General features: G+C 29.8%; 1 protein-coding gene across 1 annotated transcript in view; it reads left to right on the top strand.

Moving 5' to 3' along the window:
• Positions 1 to 3,835, top strand: part of LOC139087837 (max-interacting protein 1-like) — a 38,828-nt gene extending 34,993 nt beyond the window's left edge. Inside the window, exons 6-7 of the mRNA XM_070636766.1 lie at positions 2,741 to 2,903; positions 3,510 to 3,835. Of these exons, the coding sequence (XP_070492867.1) occupies positions 2,741 to 2,868 (128 nt within the window). The 3' untranslated portion in view covers positions 2,869 to 2,903; positions 3,510 to 3,835. The remainder of the gene's footprint in view (positions 1 to 2,740; positions 2,904 to 3,509) is intronic.
• Positions 3,836 to 19,717: the final 15,882 nt, after the last annotated feature.

Genomic DNA, 19,717 nt, shown 5'->3' with positions numbered 1-19,717 from the left:
TCAAAAAGGGGATTTGAATGCTTTGATCTCAACCCGACTGACGGTAGATGAGAATGGCAATTGCGCGGTTCTTTAATAGATGGTATTGAGTGATATTAGCTTAATGTTTTAGCATTTCTTTAACTTTTTCAAAATTATTTGTTTACTTTTGCAAGAATAAGGTTCAATTTTTCAATTTCAAATTTTGAACTTCCGTTAATTTCAACAAATTATTTTAAGCAGTTTGTAAGAAATTAACATACAGAATAAAAGATGAACTTTTATGATTGCAGCTGTACGCATTACTACATCATCATGTGCCACTCGGTATTCAAAGAGCATTTCTGACATAACTTTCACAAAAGAAAGACAATTCTAAGAATAAGAGAACTATGAAAAAATTATGACTCGTAAAAGCATTCTCAGATTAATTGGCATTAAGATTCACGAGAAGCTCATTACATTAATAGTATCGCAAATGTTTGTACTTCAACATTTATAGCTACTGAAATGACATAATGAGAAAATCATGAAAGAAATTTAAATGTCAGCAAAAATGCTTTCATTAATGAATGAATAAGACATATAAAGTCGCTGCGCTTTATTCATATTCTATTCAAAACAGAAATGAATATTTTCCTTTGAATCATTTTCGAAAAAAACTGGCTTTTATTTTATTTTAATGATAATATTTTTTCCTCACTCGGCTTGTTGTTCCTTCTATATATACATACATAAAGATGCAAAAAGCGTTAAATGAAGCTATCTTCCGGGGAGAATAGAAGCAAACAACAAAAAAAAATTGCTTCGCATCGCAGAAATGAGCAAAAATTTTTGCGATAATATTTCTTCATTTATATGCAAAAACGAGAGATTGAATCAAAGATTTAAAGCGCAGTAGGAGCTGGAATAGGAAAACATTTCAGAAGAAGAAGAGAATGTGCGATACGAGATTGAAATGTCGACTGGATTGAGATATTATTTAGCGCATTTGCTGCTTATAATCATGAAATTACTTTAAATTCAAAAATAATTTGTTTACATTTCCACCTCACGTTTTCGAAGTTGAATTTTGACAAAGTTTTGAGTTTATGTTTGGCTTAAATGATTGAAACGTCTTATCTGAGTGTGAGCAAAGCTATATAAACTTAATTTCTTTCATAAATCAGACTAAACAACAAAAAAATTTGAATATTTTCTATTTTCAAAAACAAATTGGAAATCTGCAAATTTGCTCCAATAAAACTGTTACAAAGAAACTAGCTTCACCTTCTCACTCTCTACCAACCTTTTACTTTAAAATGAAAAGCACAGAATGCGATTGAAGCAACAAACAAACAGAATAGGGAGATTCCAAAAATGCTGCAAAGCAGAAAATGAAATTTCCCTGTATGAAGTTGAAATTAAAATTGTAATCACGTCAATTCTTAAAATGTTTTTATGTATATCAATTAAAAGGAAATTCCAATGAAGAGAATCACGTAAGGGATGTAATTTATAGAAAATTTATTGCAAACGCAGTGAGCGGAGATTTACTTCATGTAATCTGTATGTGTGATTATTCACAAGAGAGTGAGAAAGAGAGAGAGCAAGAGGATGTAATAATAATAATGAAGGATATTTTAGCATGCTGTTCATATTATTTTTCCGTAAAAAGGTTCATAACTGTAGACCATGCTTAAAATATTTATGTCTATAAATTTTATTTTCCGCCTCAATTCACAATATGAGGTGATGATGTGAAGCAAAATATTGATTAATTAAAGATAAACAAAAAAAGTTTTCATTATGAAGGTTCAGCAAGCTGTGATTATTATTATTATTATATAAATCTAGACATTTTGGGTGGAAAGTTCATCGATGTTCTGCATGAAATATTTATTGGAGTTTTGATGCCATTCATGCAGAAAATTCGTATTATCGATTCTAATAGTTTTGTTGGTCTAGTAGAGTGTTCAAAATGTGATTCTGTGAAGCTTTGGGCATCTCATGGTAGTCAAGTGGTAACAGGATCTAGTACAGAATCAGGTTCGACTCCCACTACACAGAAACTATTGAAAATTGAACTTTTTCACTGAATTTCCATTCAAGTTCGTAACAAATTACATGGATATTATCCCCTACCAGTTCCTCACCCCATGCCAAACTATTGTAAGGTGCGATCCAACCAAAACACAATTTACGAGTGCCACATAATGAAAATTTAATGTTAAAATTACATAATTAAATGATTCAACAACAGCTCACACTGACATGTTACATAAATTACACATCATAAAGTTTATGAATAAAATTTTATCCATAGTGCAATAAACTCAAACTGGACTATTTTACATGAGCATAGACAGACTTATTCTGTTAAAAGCTTTTCTTGTCATTCAAGTTTTCGTTCCTTAATCTGTTTATGTATTTAGATAAATACATTTTTGCTTCATGTGATAGAACAGCTTTTTTATATTAAACTTGAAAGGTGAAGCTACATCTTCCCGTTTTACATCATCCCTGTTTCCATTATTAGAACATGAATTGAAAGGATGACTGGGGAAAATTTATTCAAAAGTTTAACTTCTAAAGGAAACTTTTCCATTGAAAAATTTTCAATGATACGAAAGAGACTTTCTTGTTGAAAATAACATTCAACATTGGTACATTAAGCACACAAAATGACAAACTTTAACCATTTACTTAATTCTAGTAGTCTTACTTTCCTATTCACCCAATTAATTTTTACTATCTTCTTTATTTTTTTCATTCTATTTAGATGAGACTGACGTTATTGGGGCATTTAGCCAATCGGACTCTGATGATCACTTATCCGTACAATCGCTAAAATCTGGCGGCTCTGTTGATAGTGGTGTTGTATTAAAATCAAAGCCGACTCCCGCTTGACAATGAGTTCAACTGGAAAAACTATTGTTGCATAGGTAAGCATAAGGTTTTGTTACTTTTTGGAGGATATCGAGACATTTTGTGATGAGGGAGGTCCTTCGTGAATTGCATGAAGCTCAACTGTTGATACTAAATGAGTATCTAGACTTCATCATGCATCTGAGTCAGAATACATGTGATTATTAGCCAACATAGTGTAAAAGCAGGTGTAGCTTAGAGGTTAGCGTTTTGACAAATCGACTAGGAATCGGGTTCGATTCCTTATCTAGTTAATGTTAATCTTTAATGAGAATTTGCATAAACGCAAATAAGGACTAGATACGCTTCATTGGTACATATTCTGTGAATATGAGATTATCCTTAATGTCAGCTACAGGTTCGATTCCCACAAGAACCCTACACTGTCTAATTTAAGCTCATACGCATCAATTTTGAGAAGTTATAGAAGTATTAGGTGACAATATTGCAACCTTATAAATATCCAAAACTAAATTTAGTGACAATGGCTCCACAGCAACGATAACTCCTAAAAAGGATCAAGGACTCTCCTCACCATCATTAAAAAATGTCTCATTTGAAATAAATTTCATTTAAAACTTCTTTACTAATTCAGTATTAACTACTCTCTCTTTCCCCAACAGGATAATGAAACTCTTTACAAAAAAATGCACATCCAATAAAACTAATACGTGCCTCTATAAAAAAAAATACACAGAAAAAAATATTAATAAAAAACACATTAAAGAGCATAAGATGAATGAAATAAAAAAAAAAATAAGGTTGGAGAATGTTGCTGTCGCTCAAGAATAACAAAAATCTGTTAAAACATATTTCCCCGAATAAAAAAAACAGACGAGATATCAAAAGCTGAAGAGGAGTATCACACACATACACACACAAACACATAATAAATCATACACATACTGATGTATATGAACAAAAAAAGAATCATTAATGAGAAAAAAATGTAACAAATAAAAAAGTTTTCATATAAAGAATGGAAAAAAAGAGCAAGGAAGTATTTTGTAAAGGATTTAATGTTGTCTAAGTAATAATAATAAGTAATATTAATATAACAATTGTGGATATAAAGATCAGTAACATAACATGAATATTCACTTCATAATATACAAATTTATGAAAATATATGAACGACTGAGCTCTTTAAAATCACTTTCATTGTTTATTTCCCTTTTTTTTTTATAGAATTTCCACTGCCTGCTGCATTAATATGAAATATCTTTAAAAAAATGTACAGCTAACAGAGATAAAAATTAAGGATAAATTGTATAAAAAAAATCCAGTCAAGTCTCCTTGAAGTTAAATCATTCTTCATCACATATAATATATGGCATTCAAGAATCATACACAATTCTTCATTCATTAATTTCCAAGACACAAGGATGTATAGAAATAAAATTCCTCTATTTCCATCCTCTAAAATGCGAGGCAGGATGAATAATAAAAAAAAAAAATAACAACATATATACAATAATAATTATAAATTATAATAATATATATTTATTTTTGTTAAAAATTAAATAGTCTGCAGTATCATATTTAATTTTTTTGTCATACATATACATTTAATGCGACAATGTTAAATGCTCGGTCATACAAATAATGAAATCTAGAAGCTTCTTCATTTTGACTGTATGCAAAAATTTATTTGTTTTTCTTTTTAATTGATTTAATTTGTTTCTGTTGAAGCAAATGATTTATAACATCTACACTTTCTTTTTATGGGGATGCGAATGTGTTTAAGTATGGCGCATATTTGAGATGCAAAATAGTGTTGATTCATTTTAGGGATGCAAAACAGTTTTGTTTAAATTTTAGATGCGAAATAATGACAAGCATTTAAGATGCGAAAATATTTTTAAACTTATCTTGAAGATGCAGAGATTGTTATTGTTTCAATAAGATGCAAGGTAAAAATAATAAATTGCATCATTTTGAAGATGCAAAAAAATGAATTGCATTATTTTAGAGATGCAAATTGTTTTTTGCTTCAAATTGAAGCTAAGAGAGGAAATTTAAAAATTTTGCTTCAAAAGACGCAAAGATGCGAATGGAATTTAAAGAATTTCGATCAAAGTAAAGTATGATGAGAAGCTTCTGCATTTACTATTTGTAAGCGACTTAATGTTGATTCTTAGAGACTAAATTTTTTGAAAGTACTTAAACAATATTATTTATCTTGAGGCAATTTTTGCCATTTTTAAACATTTTTTGAGAATATTTGTGAAAATTTCAAGAATTTTCAGCCTGAATAATTGAAAATAATTGTAATTATATCATGAAAATGTCAATTCAGGCAAGGATAAAAGTGAAAAGTATAATCGAGAACATTCTCAAAATTCGAGTGAGATAATTAGATGCGAATTTTCACATCAATGCTCACTGGCAATCAAATCAAGCATTAATATAATAGAACCCAATTATTAAAATAAATGTGTAGAAGATGAAAATATGATTGTCTCGTCGAATTTTTTCCCTTCTTTTTCCCTTCGCTTTAAACAAAAAATGCCGCAATTGAAAAAAAATTCAAATAAATATTAAAAAAGTAAAAATCGAAGTAAAAAAAAATTACAAAAAAAAAATCTTTTTTCTAAATATACATAAAACTTATATTCGTACACGCATATTTATGATGAAAAAAAAAGTTGAAAAAAAAGAATGAAAAAAATCTTTAAAAAATAATTAACTATTGTTTAATTATTATTAGATGAGATAAACTTGTAGAATGACAAATAATATTTAAAAAAAAAACTTTCAAAAATTGTAAAAATTCATTAAATGTCAAAAAATGTCGATGATAAAAAAAGAAAAAAATTGAAGAAGTAAGAGAAAAAAACCAAAATACAAAGAATTTTAAAGACAAAAAAGTTGAACGCTTTTTCAATTTTTTTGTATAAAGTTTCCTACCTGCCAGCAGCAAGTAGCAGGTGGGGATTTATCCTTGTGTTCAATTCGAAAGGATGTTCTTGTCCCAAAGGAATATGTTTTGAAAGGAGTTAAATAGAAAATTGCACATTTTTGTAAACGTGATCTCCTTTAATAAAGAAAATAATACAACCACCGTACTTTATGATCCCAAAAAAGATATACATACATATACATATAAAATGAGATAGGAACAAGTGGAATGGGCATTCAATTTTGATTTGACGAAGCACAAAAAATTGTTATTTTTTATTATTATTTTGTACACAATCGATGCTGGGGATTGGAACTTTAAAGAGACCAATTTTCATCACTGATAGCATTATTGATCATGCTTGTTCATGTCCCGAGAGATTGTGGCTGCCTAACTCCCTCCAGGTGTTAAACATCCTTCATCAAGTACTTGCTAGTACCTGCAGTCAATTTGCATCAACAACGTTGCTCGGACGACAATTGACCAACACTCCACTTCTGCCTGTCAATTTGGATCAATTTAGGTCAAAGTTCACAAAAAAGTTCCATCCTAAATTCAAATCTTTTGTAACTATTAAAATCGTCCTTCATTACTCTATTTATAAACACTCACGCATACAATATTATAGAATATTACTGTACACAGAAAAACCATTTTCATCCGAAATATGTCACAAGAGGAAGCAGCAAAAAAAAAGAATATATATATATAAAAAGAGGCCCAAACTTTTACACTTTATCATCTTTTTACTTTGAAAAAGGAATGTCTTCTCTACCCTTCTCCATGTTTTTCTGTTAATATGGCTTATGTCCTACGAAGAAGAAAAACTAAATTTTTTTCTGCATTCACAGAAAAGGATTTCTTGAACCGAACTCTTTAAAATGAGAAAAATTCAACTTTCAAGGCTTGGTTACTCTTTTTGGGGATTATTATTGAAATTTGTTTGAAATCTTAGTGAAGTATCAATAAAGAATGACAAAAGCAGACTTTAATGCGATAATGGCTGAAATTTAAATTGTAAATAATTTTGGAAAAATTTTCGAAAAATTCGAAAATCTTGTTTGTAAACAAATGAAATTATAGATTCATTAAATTCATCAATTTTACAGTTTTAGCTCGTTTTAGAGCATCTTCAAATCAACACTACTCAAGATCTGAATGATTTAACCATCAATAAACTGAATTTAATGAATTTTCTACGAAATAAGAGATAAGAGTTAAAGTTAGTAATCTGACAAATTCATCAAAAGATCCCAAATTTCTTTTAAATTAAGACAGTAAAGCAGTCAATAAACAATCAAAACCGTACTTTATAGCTAGTCAACAACCTTAATCAAAGAAAACATCAAAATTTAAAGGAAATTCTACAATTAAACTTGTTAAAATGCAATTTATGAACTAATATTGAAATCAGACAGTAGAATCAAAGTTATCAAGCCTTGAAAGAATTTAAGAGACATGAGCACAAACTATCTATAATATTCTGGTCCATAAACACTCATAAATAAAGTTTTTCTTTTGTTTCTTCTTCTTCTTCTTCAAGAAAAATAAAATGTAGAGAAAAAAATATATATAAGTTAGAAACGAGAACTATTGAGTATAAAAATTACATACTTTTCAAGCAATACTGAACGAAATAATTCTGTAAAGTAGTTTTTTACCCTAAATGACTTCATTCAAAGAAATAAAAAAAAAATACAAAAAATACAAGAAAAAAACTTTCTTAATAAAATTAAATAACTTAAGCAGAAAAAAAAGAGTTTGAAAATGATGAAGAAATATCAACATGGATCCGTATCTCTCCCCTATAACTATTCTTTGGCATAAAAGATATAAAATAAAATGAAAATGAGCACACAGCAGATCTTGATGCGAGGAGAAAAGGGAAACTTAATAATAATAGGTCTTAAGGCAAAAGAATAAAGTTGTGTTAATAATGAAACGTGGTATATAATTGTCGGGAAGAGAGTAAATAACAAATAATTATGTCTTATTGTAATCAACGAAAGGAAAAAAAATTGAAATTAAAAAAAAAATATTAGCTTCTCAGAATGACGCTTGTTTTACATTTTCTGGTATATATACCGAAAAAAGTTAAAGAGGTCGATGAACAGAAACTTGTAAGGAAAGTTTTAAAGAGCATCTCAAGTACTAAAGCGCATTTCTGAAGACTTTTGATTTAACGGCCATTTGAAATTCAAAATTAATTTTTGATCCCAGGTCAATGATGATTGTTATTTTTTTTATCACTTGAAAATGTTTTTTATTAATTACTCATTGTTATTCATTGAATTTCAAACTTTTTGATCTTTATGGCTTGAGAAAAAAATGGCAAAAATCAAATATGGTATATGAAAATATTGTGTGTTAAAGGATTCCTAGAAAATTAGTCGATTGAACATTTGGACTTGCCTAAACAAAAAAAGCTGACAGACTAAATGATTATGTTCCCCAATTATTTTGCCAAAATAATTTCATTTTGGCTATGCCAGAAAATCCAAATTAATGATTCTTTATCACACCCTCACTTCCTTTATATTCCCCCCACTCTCCGAAACAATTTTCATGAATATTCGAGGCTCAGTTGTATTCATATACATTTCTTCCTCTTAATAGCCACGCTTGATTATACATTTTCATTTCCACTTCCACCCCCGCATCACATCCATCCATCTATGTTGCAATTATAATTTCCTTTTCTAGTTTCTCTCCATTCTTTTTTTATTTTATTATCAAATCAAAATCATAACCGCAAAAAATATTGAATAATGATAAAAAAATTGTGCAAAATCAATAAAAAGGAATGAATAATATGAAAAAAAAAAAACTTAGTAGATCATAAATGAGATATAAAAAAAATCTTGAAAATGAATAAAAACTTTAAATAAAAATGATGATAATATAATTTTGAAGTACAAAAAATTATTTAAAAAATAACTTTAAAAAAAAATAATAAAAAACATGTGAAATATTACTTGTAGAGCACTGAATGTGTGTAATAAATATTAACAAAGAAACAGTAACATGATAAATAAAGTGTAATAATTAATGAAAATGCTTTCGTTTCCTTCATTTTTTGATGCTTTAATTATTTTCTGTCATTTTTCAGAGCTGATGTAGTTTATCGTTGTCATTACTTAATGGTGGTAACAATTACGATAATAAATTTAGGCGAGAATTATTTTGGTTGATTACTTTGGAATATGGGTGGGATTCTCCGGGGGTAGATGTTAATGTTACCCCTTTCCGTTTGTTTTAGTTTTCTTTTAGATCTATTTGCTATTCTGAATTGATAAAGAGTCTTTAAAAGCCTTATAACAGTGCCTACTCGTGAATTATTATTAACAACATTTAGGCTCGTCAGACAGTCCTTAAATCCAAGCGTGCACCATTGAAAGGTAAGTCAAAATAACTACAATGACAAGGAATTCTCGATTAATCGATCAATATTCCATTACTCGAACATTGAGTTTGAGTAAAGTATCAATTCCTGAACTTGGCATCCACATTTTTTGGTTTATAAACTTAGCTACTCAATCTTTTTGAGTGACTGCGGTATAAGGGTCGTTCATTGCAATCTTCTAAGAAGGCTATGACCTTTAAGTTCAGTGTTTATGTTTCCAAAAATCAGTATTCAACCCCTTCCGAGTATCGAATCCATGATCGCAATAGCGGTTGAACACCCTTTAGGAACCAAAATAATAACGCACTGTTCATCTAATCTACTACAACTCCTTAATTTTCAAGAATAAAATGTCCATCCAAAATAGAATTATATTATTACACTCTTAAGCACATACTCGAAATCATTCAGTCGCACAAGCAAAAGAAAGGAAATTAATGAATCATTTCCTGGAAATCATGAAAACATAATGAAGACATTTCCAAGAAAAAACTTTTCAATTTACTTCGTGGAACAATTTATTATCATACTTTTTTGTGACATGAGAATTGTTTTGAGCGAGGAATCCATTAAGATTTGAAGAGAAAAAAAAAGTTGAAATTTTTGTTGTGTTCCTGAAAAAAGCTTTGTTGACTTTCCTCATACGAGGAAAAATTATTGAGCGTAAAGACTTGAGCTGTATAGCAACATTTTTTTGAGATTAGGAAAATATTTTATGAGAAAATATTGATTTTTGGGAAACTTTGATGAGGTTGTTGTCTCATAACATTGTCTTTGGTGAAAGGCCTAAGGTGGTTCCAACAATGAAGATTAAAATTTTAATTGAAAAATTGTTTGAAATTTAAAGTAAAATTGGAATGGGTTATATAACAAATTGAAATCATCTGTATTACTTCTACTTAATGCTTTCTACCCGAATAGCACAAACCGGCTAATCGATCAAAAATCTATAATTAAGCCGACGTAACTCTGACTTGGTACCGTTTGTTTTGTTGAGTACACTGGTCCTACGGATCAATTGTAATCCATGACATCCTATAGATGTAGCCCCCTGAAGCTAGCTTCACACAGGTCCCCCTAAAACATGTCCAGTCTTTCAAAGCCTGTTGACTTTGATTCGCTTTCTTGGTATTCCGTATTCGATTTAAAACCGGAATCATGCAGAGTCATGCCGGCCTATTGCAAGGAATTTTTGTATCGACTAACTTAATGTATTCGGGTAACAACTATCCTTATGGCACAATCCAATTATATTACAGAAATTTACCCAGCTCGATTAATGCTGATTATATTCAATATTTAATAGCCTTATTACCCGAAATTATAGTCTTAGACCTATTAAAGCATCAAAGTATAACTAATTTGCCTGTCCAAACACCTATAATTTATAAAGGAAGTAACTCACAAACCCCATATTTATTTCAATAATTTCTTAAGCATTTTACTTAATATTTTTAGGAACCATCCTTGAAAATATTTCGAGAGTTTAAAGAATTTTAATAACAACAAAAGTAGCTACAACTTTTTAAAAATTTAATATCAGGACTTGTAATGAAAATTTCTTCATCATTCGCCATAAAAATACCCTAAAGTCGTTTTTCTTTTCATTAGATGACTTGTGTACTTGTTTATAAAAAATTTCTCAAATTTTCATTCGAAACATATTCAGAAGAATAAAATAAAGAGTCGAAGATTCTTTTTAAGGACAAGAAGAAGCAAGCAAAAAAACTAAGTAAATGGAATGAAAATTGTTTCCCTTTTTTTTTTGTTGCTCTCTCGCACACACAAACATCTCTTATGCTCTTGCCTGACGCTTTGCTGTGCACACAGATATTGTACATGTCGCACGCTATTAAAGCGCTTCTTGGCATTTTCTTTTCAATTAAGCAAAACACTTGCGAAAATTGAAAGCGGCTGTTGAGAAAAATAACATAAAAGAAATAACAAAAGAAGGAGATGAGAGAGAAAAATGGAAAGAAGGAAGAAAGAAAAACTCTGTTAATACTCTCAACAACATCTTCCGATGAATATGAATACATGAGGAAATTTGTATGAAAGTGTTATCGGATATTGGCAATTGAGGGCGCATTTTTCGGTTAAATAAGGATTGATGGTGGTCGATTTGCGGGTTTATTGGATTGTAGATGATAGAGATGCTTATGGCCAATTTCTTGTTGATCTCGAACACTAAGCTATTTGAGTTACTGAATTACTATACCAAATTTGAGCAAAGTGCCTCCACAGAACCGGTAACCCTTCCCACATCCATTTCCCGACATTCAGACAAAGCCCAAAATCAATCAAAACATTTTGACATCCCTCAACTCACATCCATAAATTGTACATTGAAAGCCTTTAAAAAAATAAAAGCGGAAAGTAAGAAAAGTGGATATGAAGGGAAAATGTCTTATAACGACTCACATTGAGATTTGAATGGCAGAAAATTATAATCAAAAGGTTTTGCGAATACTTGAATGAAGAAAGCATGAAAGGAAAAAAAACAGGCATTGGAAGTGATTTCATTCGCAAAATATTGTTTTCTTCCTTTGCCATCACAAGTGTTCTGCTTCTGAGTACTTTTTTTTTATTTTCAACATGCCATATCTAATATGAAGACGAAGTTTCGACTATTTCGTGCGACGCATGAGCGGAAAGTCAGTGAAACAGAGAAAACTTTCATTTCCTTTTACTGTCGACTTGTCCTTCATTTATAATTTACTTCATATTAATTTATTCCTTCACATTTTTCGATTTGGTGATTTTGATGGGGTTTATGTCCATTCGAAGCAACAGGGAATGGATGTACGTATTCAACGTTATTTATAGACATGTGTTATTCTCGTCCACTTCAAAATAGAATCGATTGAAAAATAATAAATGGGAAATAGTACTTTTGATATTCATTGATTACCAATTTCCACTTCCATTCAGCTTTAATTTCCTTTCAAATGTGTCAATGCGCATTATAGGGACTTGTAAGCCATGCATAAAGCATTTAGGAAGTTTGAAGTGTTTATTGGAGTTGAATTGAAACGCTTATTGCACTCTTCCTTACAACATAGCCCAAATGAGACTTGAACCTACGTTCAAGGATTACTGGTCACATGCTCTTATCACTTGCTAGGGGGTTGCTAGGGAGAATGACACAAAGCACACTACCTTCAATCTTCTTCGAATCATGATATATAAATAGTCATATCTCTAATAGATTTAAACTAATTTCTACGTACTAAAGTACCTTTAACCACAAGATATTCATAGAAATTAATAAAATCTTAACAACTCAATCTATTAACAGCAGATACAAGGTTTATAAACAGAAATTTCCCATCCAATCTTCATAAATCAACTCAATTAATTCAAATATTTGCATTAAAATTTCCCTCTAATAATTCGTAAACATTTTCATCCTTAAGCGACAATTAAATCTAATTTACCGCCATGCTTTAATAAGTACAGTAATATTTTCATCAACCTAATGGAAATACAATTAATATTTTCGCATATGACTGATTTTTCATGACAAAAATTAATACCATAAAGAGTATTAAAGCTGCTGTCACATCGCATTCATTAATCCATGAATTTTCACAAAATGAAATTAATAAATGAGTGAATGAAATCAAGTAATCATTAATATCCTGACTTCTCATTTCCATTAATGAGTCAGAAATGTACACATTGTCGATTATTTGTAGGAATATAAGCGTGCATGTACAGAAATAAAAATGCAAAGATGGAGAAGAGAAAATGGAAATGAATGAAAGGAGACATAGGAGACATGATCAAAATAAATGATATTGTACAAATTTCCACTTCACTCCAGAGATAAATTGTTGGACACGAAATTTATTATTCAATTTATATATATTTCTTCCATTTCTTATGCTCCATCCCTCGTCAATTGTCAGCATGGTCTCGTTTTTCATCCTCTCAATGAATTTTCGATTTTATCTTCTTTTCTTTTTTTACGGAACAATTCTGGCTTCAAAACAATGTGATTCGGTATGGTTACATTTTGGGTTACATTGATTTCTGGGTTCAATGGGTAATTAGACAGTTGAATGACTACCATTCATGGAAAAAGACTCTCGTTTTCTTTAATGATTTTGTCATATATCAAGATGATTGCATCAAGTGATAGAAAATATTGTGGAATTAATTGCTTAGTTTAGTTTTCTACTAGTTTCCTGTGCTGAGTAATTAGATTCAATTTCAATTTCTTCTTTCTCTTAAATTGACCGATGACATTTCAAGAACTCTATTATATATCACATGATTATTGAGTGTTCAAGTCTCTTTAAGTGAGAATCGAACACCCACGTCCTTATAAATTTTCAGTCTATTGGTTAATCTTTACTAGGTTATATTGAATTTTGTTTCACAATGGCAAGTATGTCTTGTTCTATGATCCTATCAAGCTTTAGATCTAGCTGTTACTGCGGTTAGACTACAAAGGAACACTGTGAGCCACATTTCCAGTCCATCAGAGTCGAAAAAGGACATGAGAAAGATTTCCTATGCCGAGTCTCGAACCCATGCTCGCTGGGTCGGTGTTCAATGATTAAGTATCGAAGTATGAAACCACTACGAAACCGAGACACTTCGACTCACTTGATGCTTACTACAAAATGCGTTTTTAAATTCATAAAATATATTTTCAGGCATTTCCAACTACATCACTTACAAGATGTGCAAATCGAATGAAATTCGCAATGTAAAGCAAGCAAAAAAAAAAGACGAGAATCTGCTTCAATGAAAACTTTGTGCATTGAAAAATGTTTATCGATAAATTTTAAAGGAATTGACATACATTTTTGAATAAATTTTTAAAGAGAAATATTGAAATAATCATTTTCTTCCACTGCCACCCTACAATCATAGACATACATACATACTATACGTGCACGCTAATGACGCAAATCATAACATGAAATATGTAAGGTTCTTCACACATTCAAGTGAATGGAAAAAAAATATGGCATTTAAGTGAATACGAAGGAAAGTGATTAAAATATAATTGATGTTCTTGGGAATGGGGGAAATATTCTAAATGGAAATCAAAAATTTTCACTATAAAATATATAGCACAAGCGCATGTTGCTATACACTTTTTTTTCTCTTTTCTGATTCTTCCTTTTTCTCCTTCTTCCCTTTCACATGTTTAATTTCCCTATTCGAACGATATCAACTCCTATATATCTACTCAAATGTACAAATGTACGCACATATCTACGTATGTATGTATATAATATTGGAACGAATGAGCTTTACTAACAAATAGATTCAATTATTCATTTGGAAAACGATTGTATGAAGAAAAAAAAAGAGAATAAAATAATTTTTATCTCTTCCTTAATTTCTATTGCTGTGCAATATTTCAAAAAATACATAAATAAAAGCTATGTATGGAACTACTATTTATAGTTTACTATTTCTATACACGCATTTATATATTGAATTGTGCCTTGATTCGCTCTTCTGTACATGAATTTCAGTCATAAATTTCATTGAAGAATGGAATATTATTTTGAATTAAATTCTATAAAATCTTCACACTTACAATTTCGTGATTTTCATGTTTATGGGCTGTGTATTTGCAATTTATTCGATTTGAGTGGCAATTGAAGTATGAAGAAGCAATCGATAAAAGTTTTATGGTGATGTTTGGAGGAAGCAGGAAGAAGAGGCCATCAATTTCGTAATGCAGAAATGTAAAAATTTGCCAACACATTTATTTTCGAGGCTTATTGGAACGAGGAGACACAGTAAATGGCATAAACAATGACTTAGACTTATATGGTGACCAATTTTATTGTATTGTTAAAACCGTTCATTTGTGATGTCCATAAAGATTGAGTACGGGTTATAGCATCGAAAATGTTAAAATTCTCATCTTTGTGGGAATCTAGCGGACGTTCTTCAAATAGAGAGTAAGTAGTGAAGTGCCTAAGCAGTGTATAATCTAAAGTATTGATATATAAAGACAAATCTTCCAGCCTTCTGTGACCCCGAAATTCAACCCAGCCACAAACACAAGAAGCATAAAAATCCCCGATTCAGCACAGAACTACTGAGCTTGTACATAAGAAAATAATTCATTAACCTGAAATTTACATTATTTGTTAGGATTACACGATTATTGAAGGTAGAAAGGAAGCACAGTGAAAAATTCAAGGAAAAAGGTATTAAAGTCATGTATTAAAATATTCAAAAGAGATTATGTTGGGGAATATTGACTGCTGTATAGTCGTAACGTTCTAGTATTGTTATAATAACAGTACATAAGGCATTTTCTATACGAAACAATGAAGACTACATCTGTGGTTCTGTTCACTGACTATGCTTCATCTGTGGAAAATATTTTGTACGTTTTTTTCTGCATGAAGTAGTTCCAAGAATGAGATGAATAAGAAAGAAAAAGTAGAAATAACAAACAAGCGACAGAAAAAATAACAAAATATATAAATCAATAACTCGATACATGGTTGGAGAATATCGAGAAGAAGAAAAAAACAGCATAGATTTATTTATCAGCTAACTTATTATGATTTATTATTATTATTTCACATTACTAATATCTACAAATTTTCTCCCTGTTTACTGTTTTGTGTCTGCTTTGACCACATTACACAAAAAAGTACAAAAGTTTGCTGAATTCTATTTTTCCTCGAGGATTGTTCAACAAGAAACCACAAAAACAACATTAGGATATCTCCCACCAGAATATTTACAATGTAATCTAATTGTAATTGATAAAACTAAACAGATTCTTGTAAATCAAACATCTCATTAAAATTGTTTCAGTAAATAATCATTAAAACTCGCAAGAAAAAGCACTTCATGAAAATTTTAAATGAAAAACTTTATCATCTCAAGAGGAAAATTTCTGGCTGTTGTGATAAAATAACAAATGAAAAATTAAAACCTTACTAATGACGGAAGATGCTATAATCACAAAAAAATAATTCTGCCATCAATAATTGAAATGATATCCCCTTAAAAAAAGTCCTATTACAATAACGAATCATAAAGTTTTTCCTCATTTTGTGTTGAAAATGTCTCGCTGTTCTTAACTTTCATGCTCAAATAAAGATTTGGTTGGATGAATGCAGTTTAGATGGATTATTAGTGGCGCATTTTGATGCTTTTTACTTATTGAAAGTCGTAAAGTTCAAAATTTTATTCAAAAAATGTAAACAATGAAGTTTTTGCAAAATTTAATCTATTTAAACACTAAAATCATGAATTCAATCAATAGCTGAAGTTTGCCACATTTTTCTATCAAGTTAAAAAATTCAAATCAATATTTCGATTAGATTTGAATGAAAAATCAACAAAAGAAAACTTTTAGTGTAAAATTAGAAAAATCAAAGAAGGCAAAATTTTCAAATTGACAAATAACGGTCAAATTTAGCTAAATCATAGAGAATCGATCAAAAAACCGCAACCTTAGCCAACCAAAGTGAATAAGCAACCATAATACATCCACCAAAATCCCTAACATTTTGAGATGAAAAAGAATGAAGGAAAGATTTTCTGGTTTTTCATTTAATTTCTATTGATTGAAGAAGTGAAGGAAAAATTTCATAATTGAAGTTAAAAATTTAGAAGGAAAAAGTTTTCTGTTTTTTAAAAGTATAAGGATGTAAAATGAAAAGTTTGTTTGCCATTGGCAACGCATTCTATTTTTCGCTCAGCGCTTTTTAATTTATGTCAATTAAATTTTTCTTTGAATAAGTCTGAGCTGAATTTTATAGAAAATTTTATAATGACTTAGACGTAAGTAAAAAATCGAAAATGTCTCAATTAAAATTTTTAATAATGGAAAATTACTTCGGAGAATTAAAATGTGTCTGTTTTCCACATTTTCAACCTCCATTTCTAAATGTATTATTAATAATTCTGTATAAACGCCTCTACCGTCAGCTTTTTCCAATATCATATCACAATATCCATCTAATGTGAGCTCAACATATCAACTAAATTAATATATCATTTCATTCGAACTTTTTCTTCAGAAATTCATAATTTTCCCAACAAAAATGGATAAATATTGTCTATTATTTCCTAGAAAAGTCCATTAATTTTGTGGCTGTTTCCATAATTGAAGTCAAATTAATGAAAGAATGTTTTTTGAAAACAAATTCTATGTTAGATTTATAGACTGTGGGAGGAATTGACTGAACTAAGAGTTTTTTTGGGGAAATTTTTTGCTAGAAATAGAATTAATGAGAATGGCAATGGATGTGTATATCTTAATAGCAGCTGATTTATGTGTCATAAATATTGAATCTATAGTTGTAGATTAAGCATTGATTGTGTACTAATTTGTCTTAGGATTCAAATCTATTCATAGAATTCTGGTTCAATTGATTCTCAGTCATATTATGAGTTTCTAAACTAGTGTCGGTGCCTTAGAGCTTGAATTCATAGCTTTAGAGTGCACATAATAATGATTGACAAGCGGCAGTTAGCAATAGATTCAGTTTAGCATCATCTAAAGGAAGCCATGAAACACAACTTAATTGTACAGCCAACTACTAAGTTGCTACTATGTAAATACCTTTAAAAAGCCGATTAGACATACATGAATGAATCCACATAAATATTTCAAAAGCAGTTCCAAATTCCACCTACAAATTAGCTTCATGAACATAAAGTCAAACGATAAATTAACTCCCCCATTTTCCACAATTTCTATCAACGATTTTTCAATAACAACAGAAGTAATAAGAGAAATTTTTTTAATTGATGAAAAAACTTGGTATATTGAAAAAGATGAAGAAACATTTCAAAAAAAGGCAAAAGAAATCACAAAAGAAGCAGGAAAAAAAAGATGAAGAAATAATTTAATGAACGTTTTATCACAAAATCACTTTGATGTTTAATTAGGGTATTCAGTTAGCTGAATCGAGAGCATATTCACCATTTATTACATATATTATCAGTATCTCTAGCTAAATTTATATATTTTTCATCCTTGAGGGCGATAATAAAACAATAATAATGATTATATAAAGGAAAAAGGAAATTAATTTTATGACTTTTTAATCAGTAACATCGAAATCATCATCCTTATCGTTAAATAACCTTAAAGACTTACCCTCATTTCTGTGAGATATTACGTAAAATATATTGCACATTGTAAATATAATAAAGGCGTAGGAGACCATCATGAATGTGGACAATTATGAAGGATTAAAGAAGAGTAAATGACAAAAATGTGTGTGTGCGAGAGGACGAAAGGTTGTGGATGAAAGAAGAGAAGAGGGAGGAATGGATAGGAAAGAAAAGAACCAAAAGGTCTGCAATTTTGTGAAATATATCAGAAAACGATAAGAAAAATAACTTTTTTTGGGGGAGAAATTTAATATGTATCGATTGCTGCTTCATACAGTTCCTTTTTATAGAGACGAACAAGCTTCATGCGGTAGCTAATGCCAAAAAGGTTCTCGTTCCATTTTAAATTCTCATTTCATTGGTTTATTCACATCGCTTTAATCAGCTTATAATAAAAAAATTTCAAGTACGATTCCTTATGACGTTAATGAATTTTTGACGCAATGGAATTTCATTGATTTTCAGCCATAAGATTATGAATGGTTGGGGCGGAAGTTTTGTGGTATTCTGACTAGTTTGTTTGGAATTTTGTGGTTAAAGATTAACTGTTGATTTGACAGGATATGCAATTAAAGTTCTTATGAGTTGATTGCATTAAATTCTCTACTTACATCCTTCTTATATACTGTAATCTCTTTACAGGATCCAAACTTATAACTGTAAGCGGATTCGTGATTATTATTGCACCGGTATGACTTTCAGGGATTTGAATCAGAAGCTCCTTCTTCTTCTAAGATCCAGCTTATTCTTGATTCGGAAGTCATTAGCCTTGAAGCACTTATATGTAACTAGCAGCTATGTTTGCTAATGTCCGATCAACTAAAGACTATCTTCTTCTTCATTGTAAATCTTATTATTTTACAGTTATGTCTGTAAACTAACGATAACAAGCTTTAAATGTAATTAAATCGTACATGATGTAATATCGAATGAATCTATAATTACATTACATATAAAACTAGATTTATCAATTAATTAATTTGTCTTATAAATCATCAATTAAAGTTTGCATGTGATTTGATTAAGTAATTTTCCATGACTACAGAATAGTCTTCAATCATAAGAGAAAATTGCTCATTATGGATTAAGTTGCAGAAGATGATGTACCTGATGTGATTATTAAATATCATGTTTTACATTCAATATCATCAAAAGACTAATTGAGAGCAGCATTGATTAAATTTTCAGATAATGGAATCAAAATTGTTCTGGGAAAGGTCTGGCATGACAAGGAAAAGTCAAACGTCTTCTTTCTATGAAAATTGCAACCAAACATTATTTAACGGTTTTCAAAATTTTGAATTTTTCAACGGATTTCAAAAATTTGAATTTTTGAAATAATTTTCCTCGAACTTTAAAAACCAAGAATAATGCAAACTTGAGCATCGATTTAAAGAGAAACG

This window comes from Chironomus tepperi, unplaced genomic scaffold (genome assembly GCF_022539635.2).
Source record: "Chironomus tepperi strain 1889 unplaced genomic scaffold, CSIRO-AGI_Ctep_v1 contig_137, whole genome shotgun sequence".
Classification (NCBI taxonomy): Eukaryota; Metazoa; Arthropoda; class Insecta; order Diptera; family Chironomidae; genus Chironomus; species Chironomus tepperi.
The sequence above is the reverse complement of the archived record's forward strand: the minus strand, read 5'-3'. Positions and strand labels throughout refer to the sequence as shown.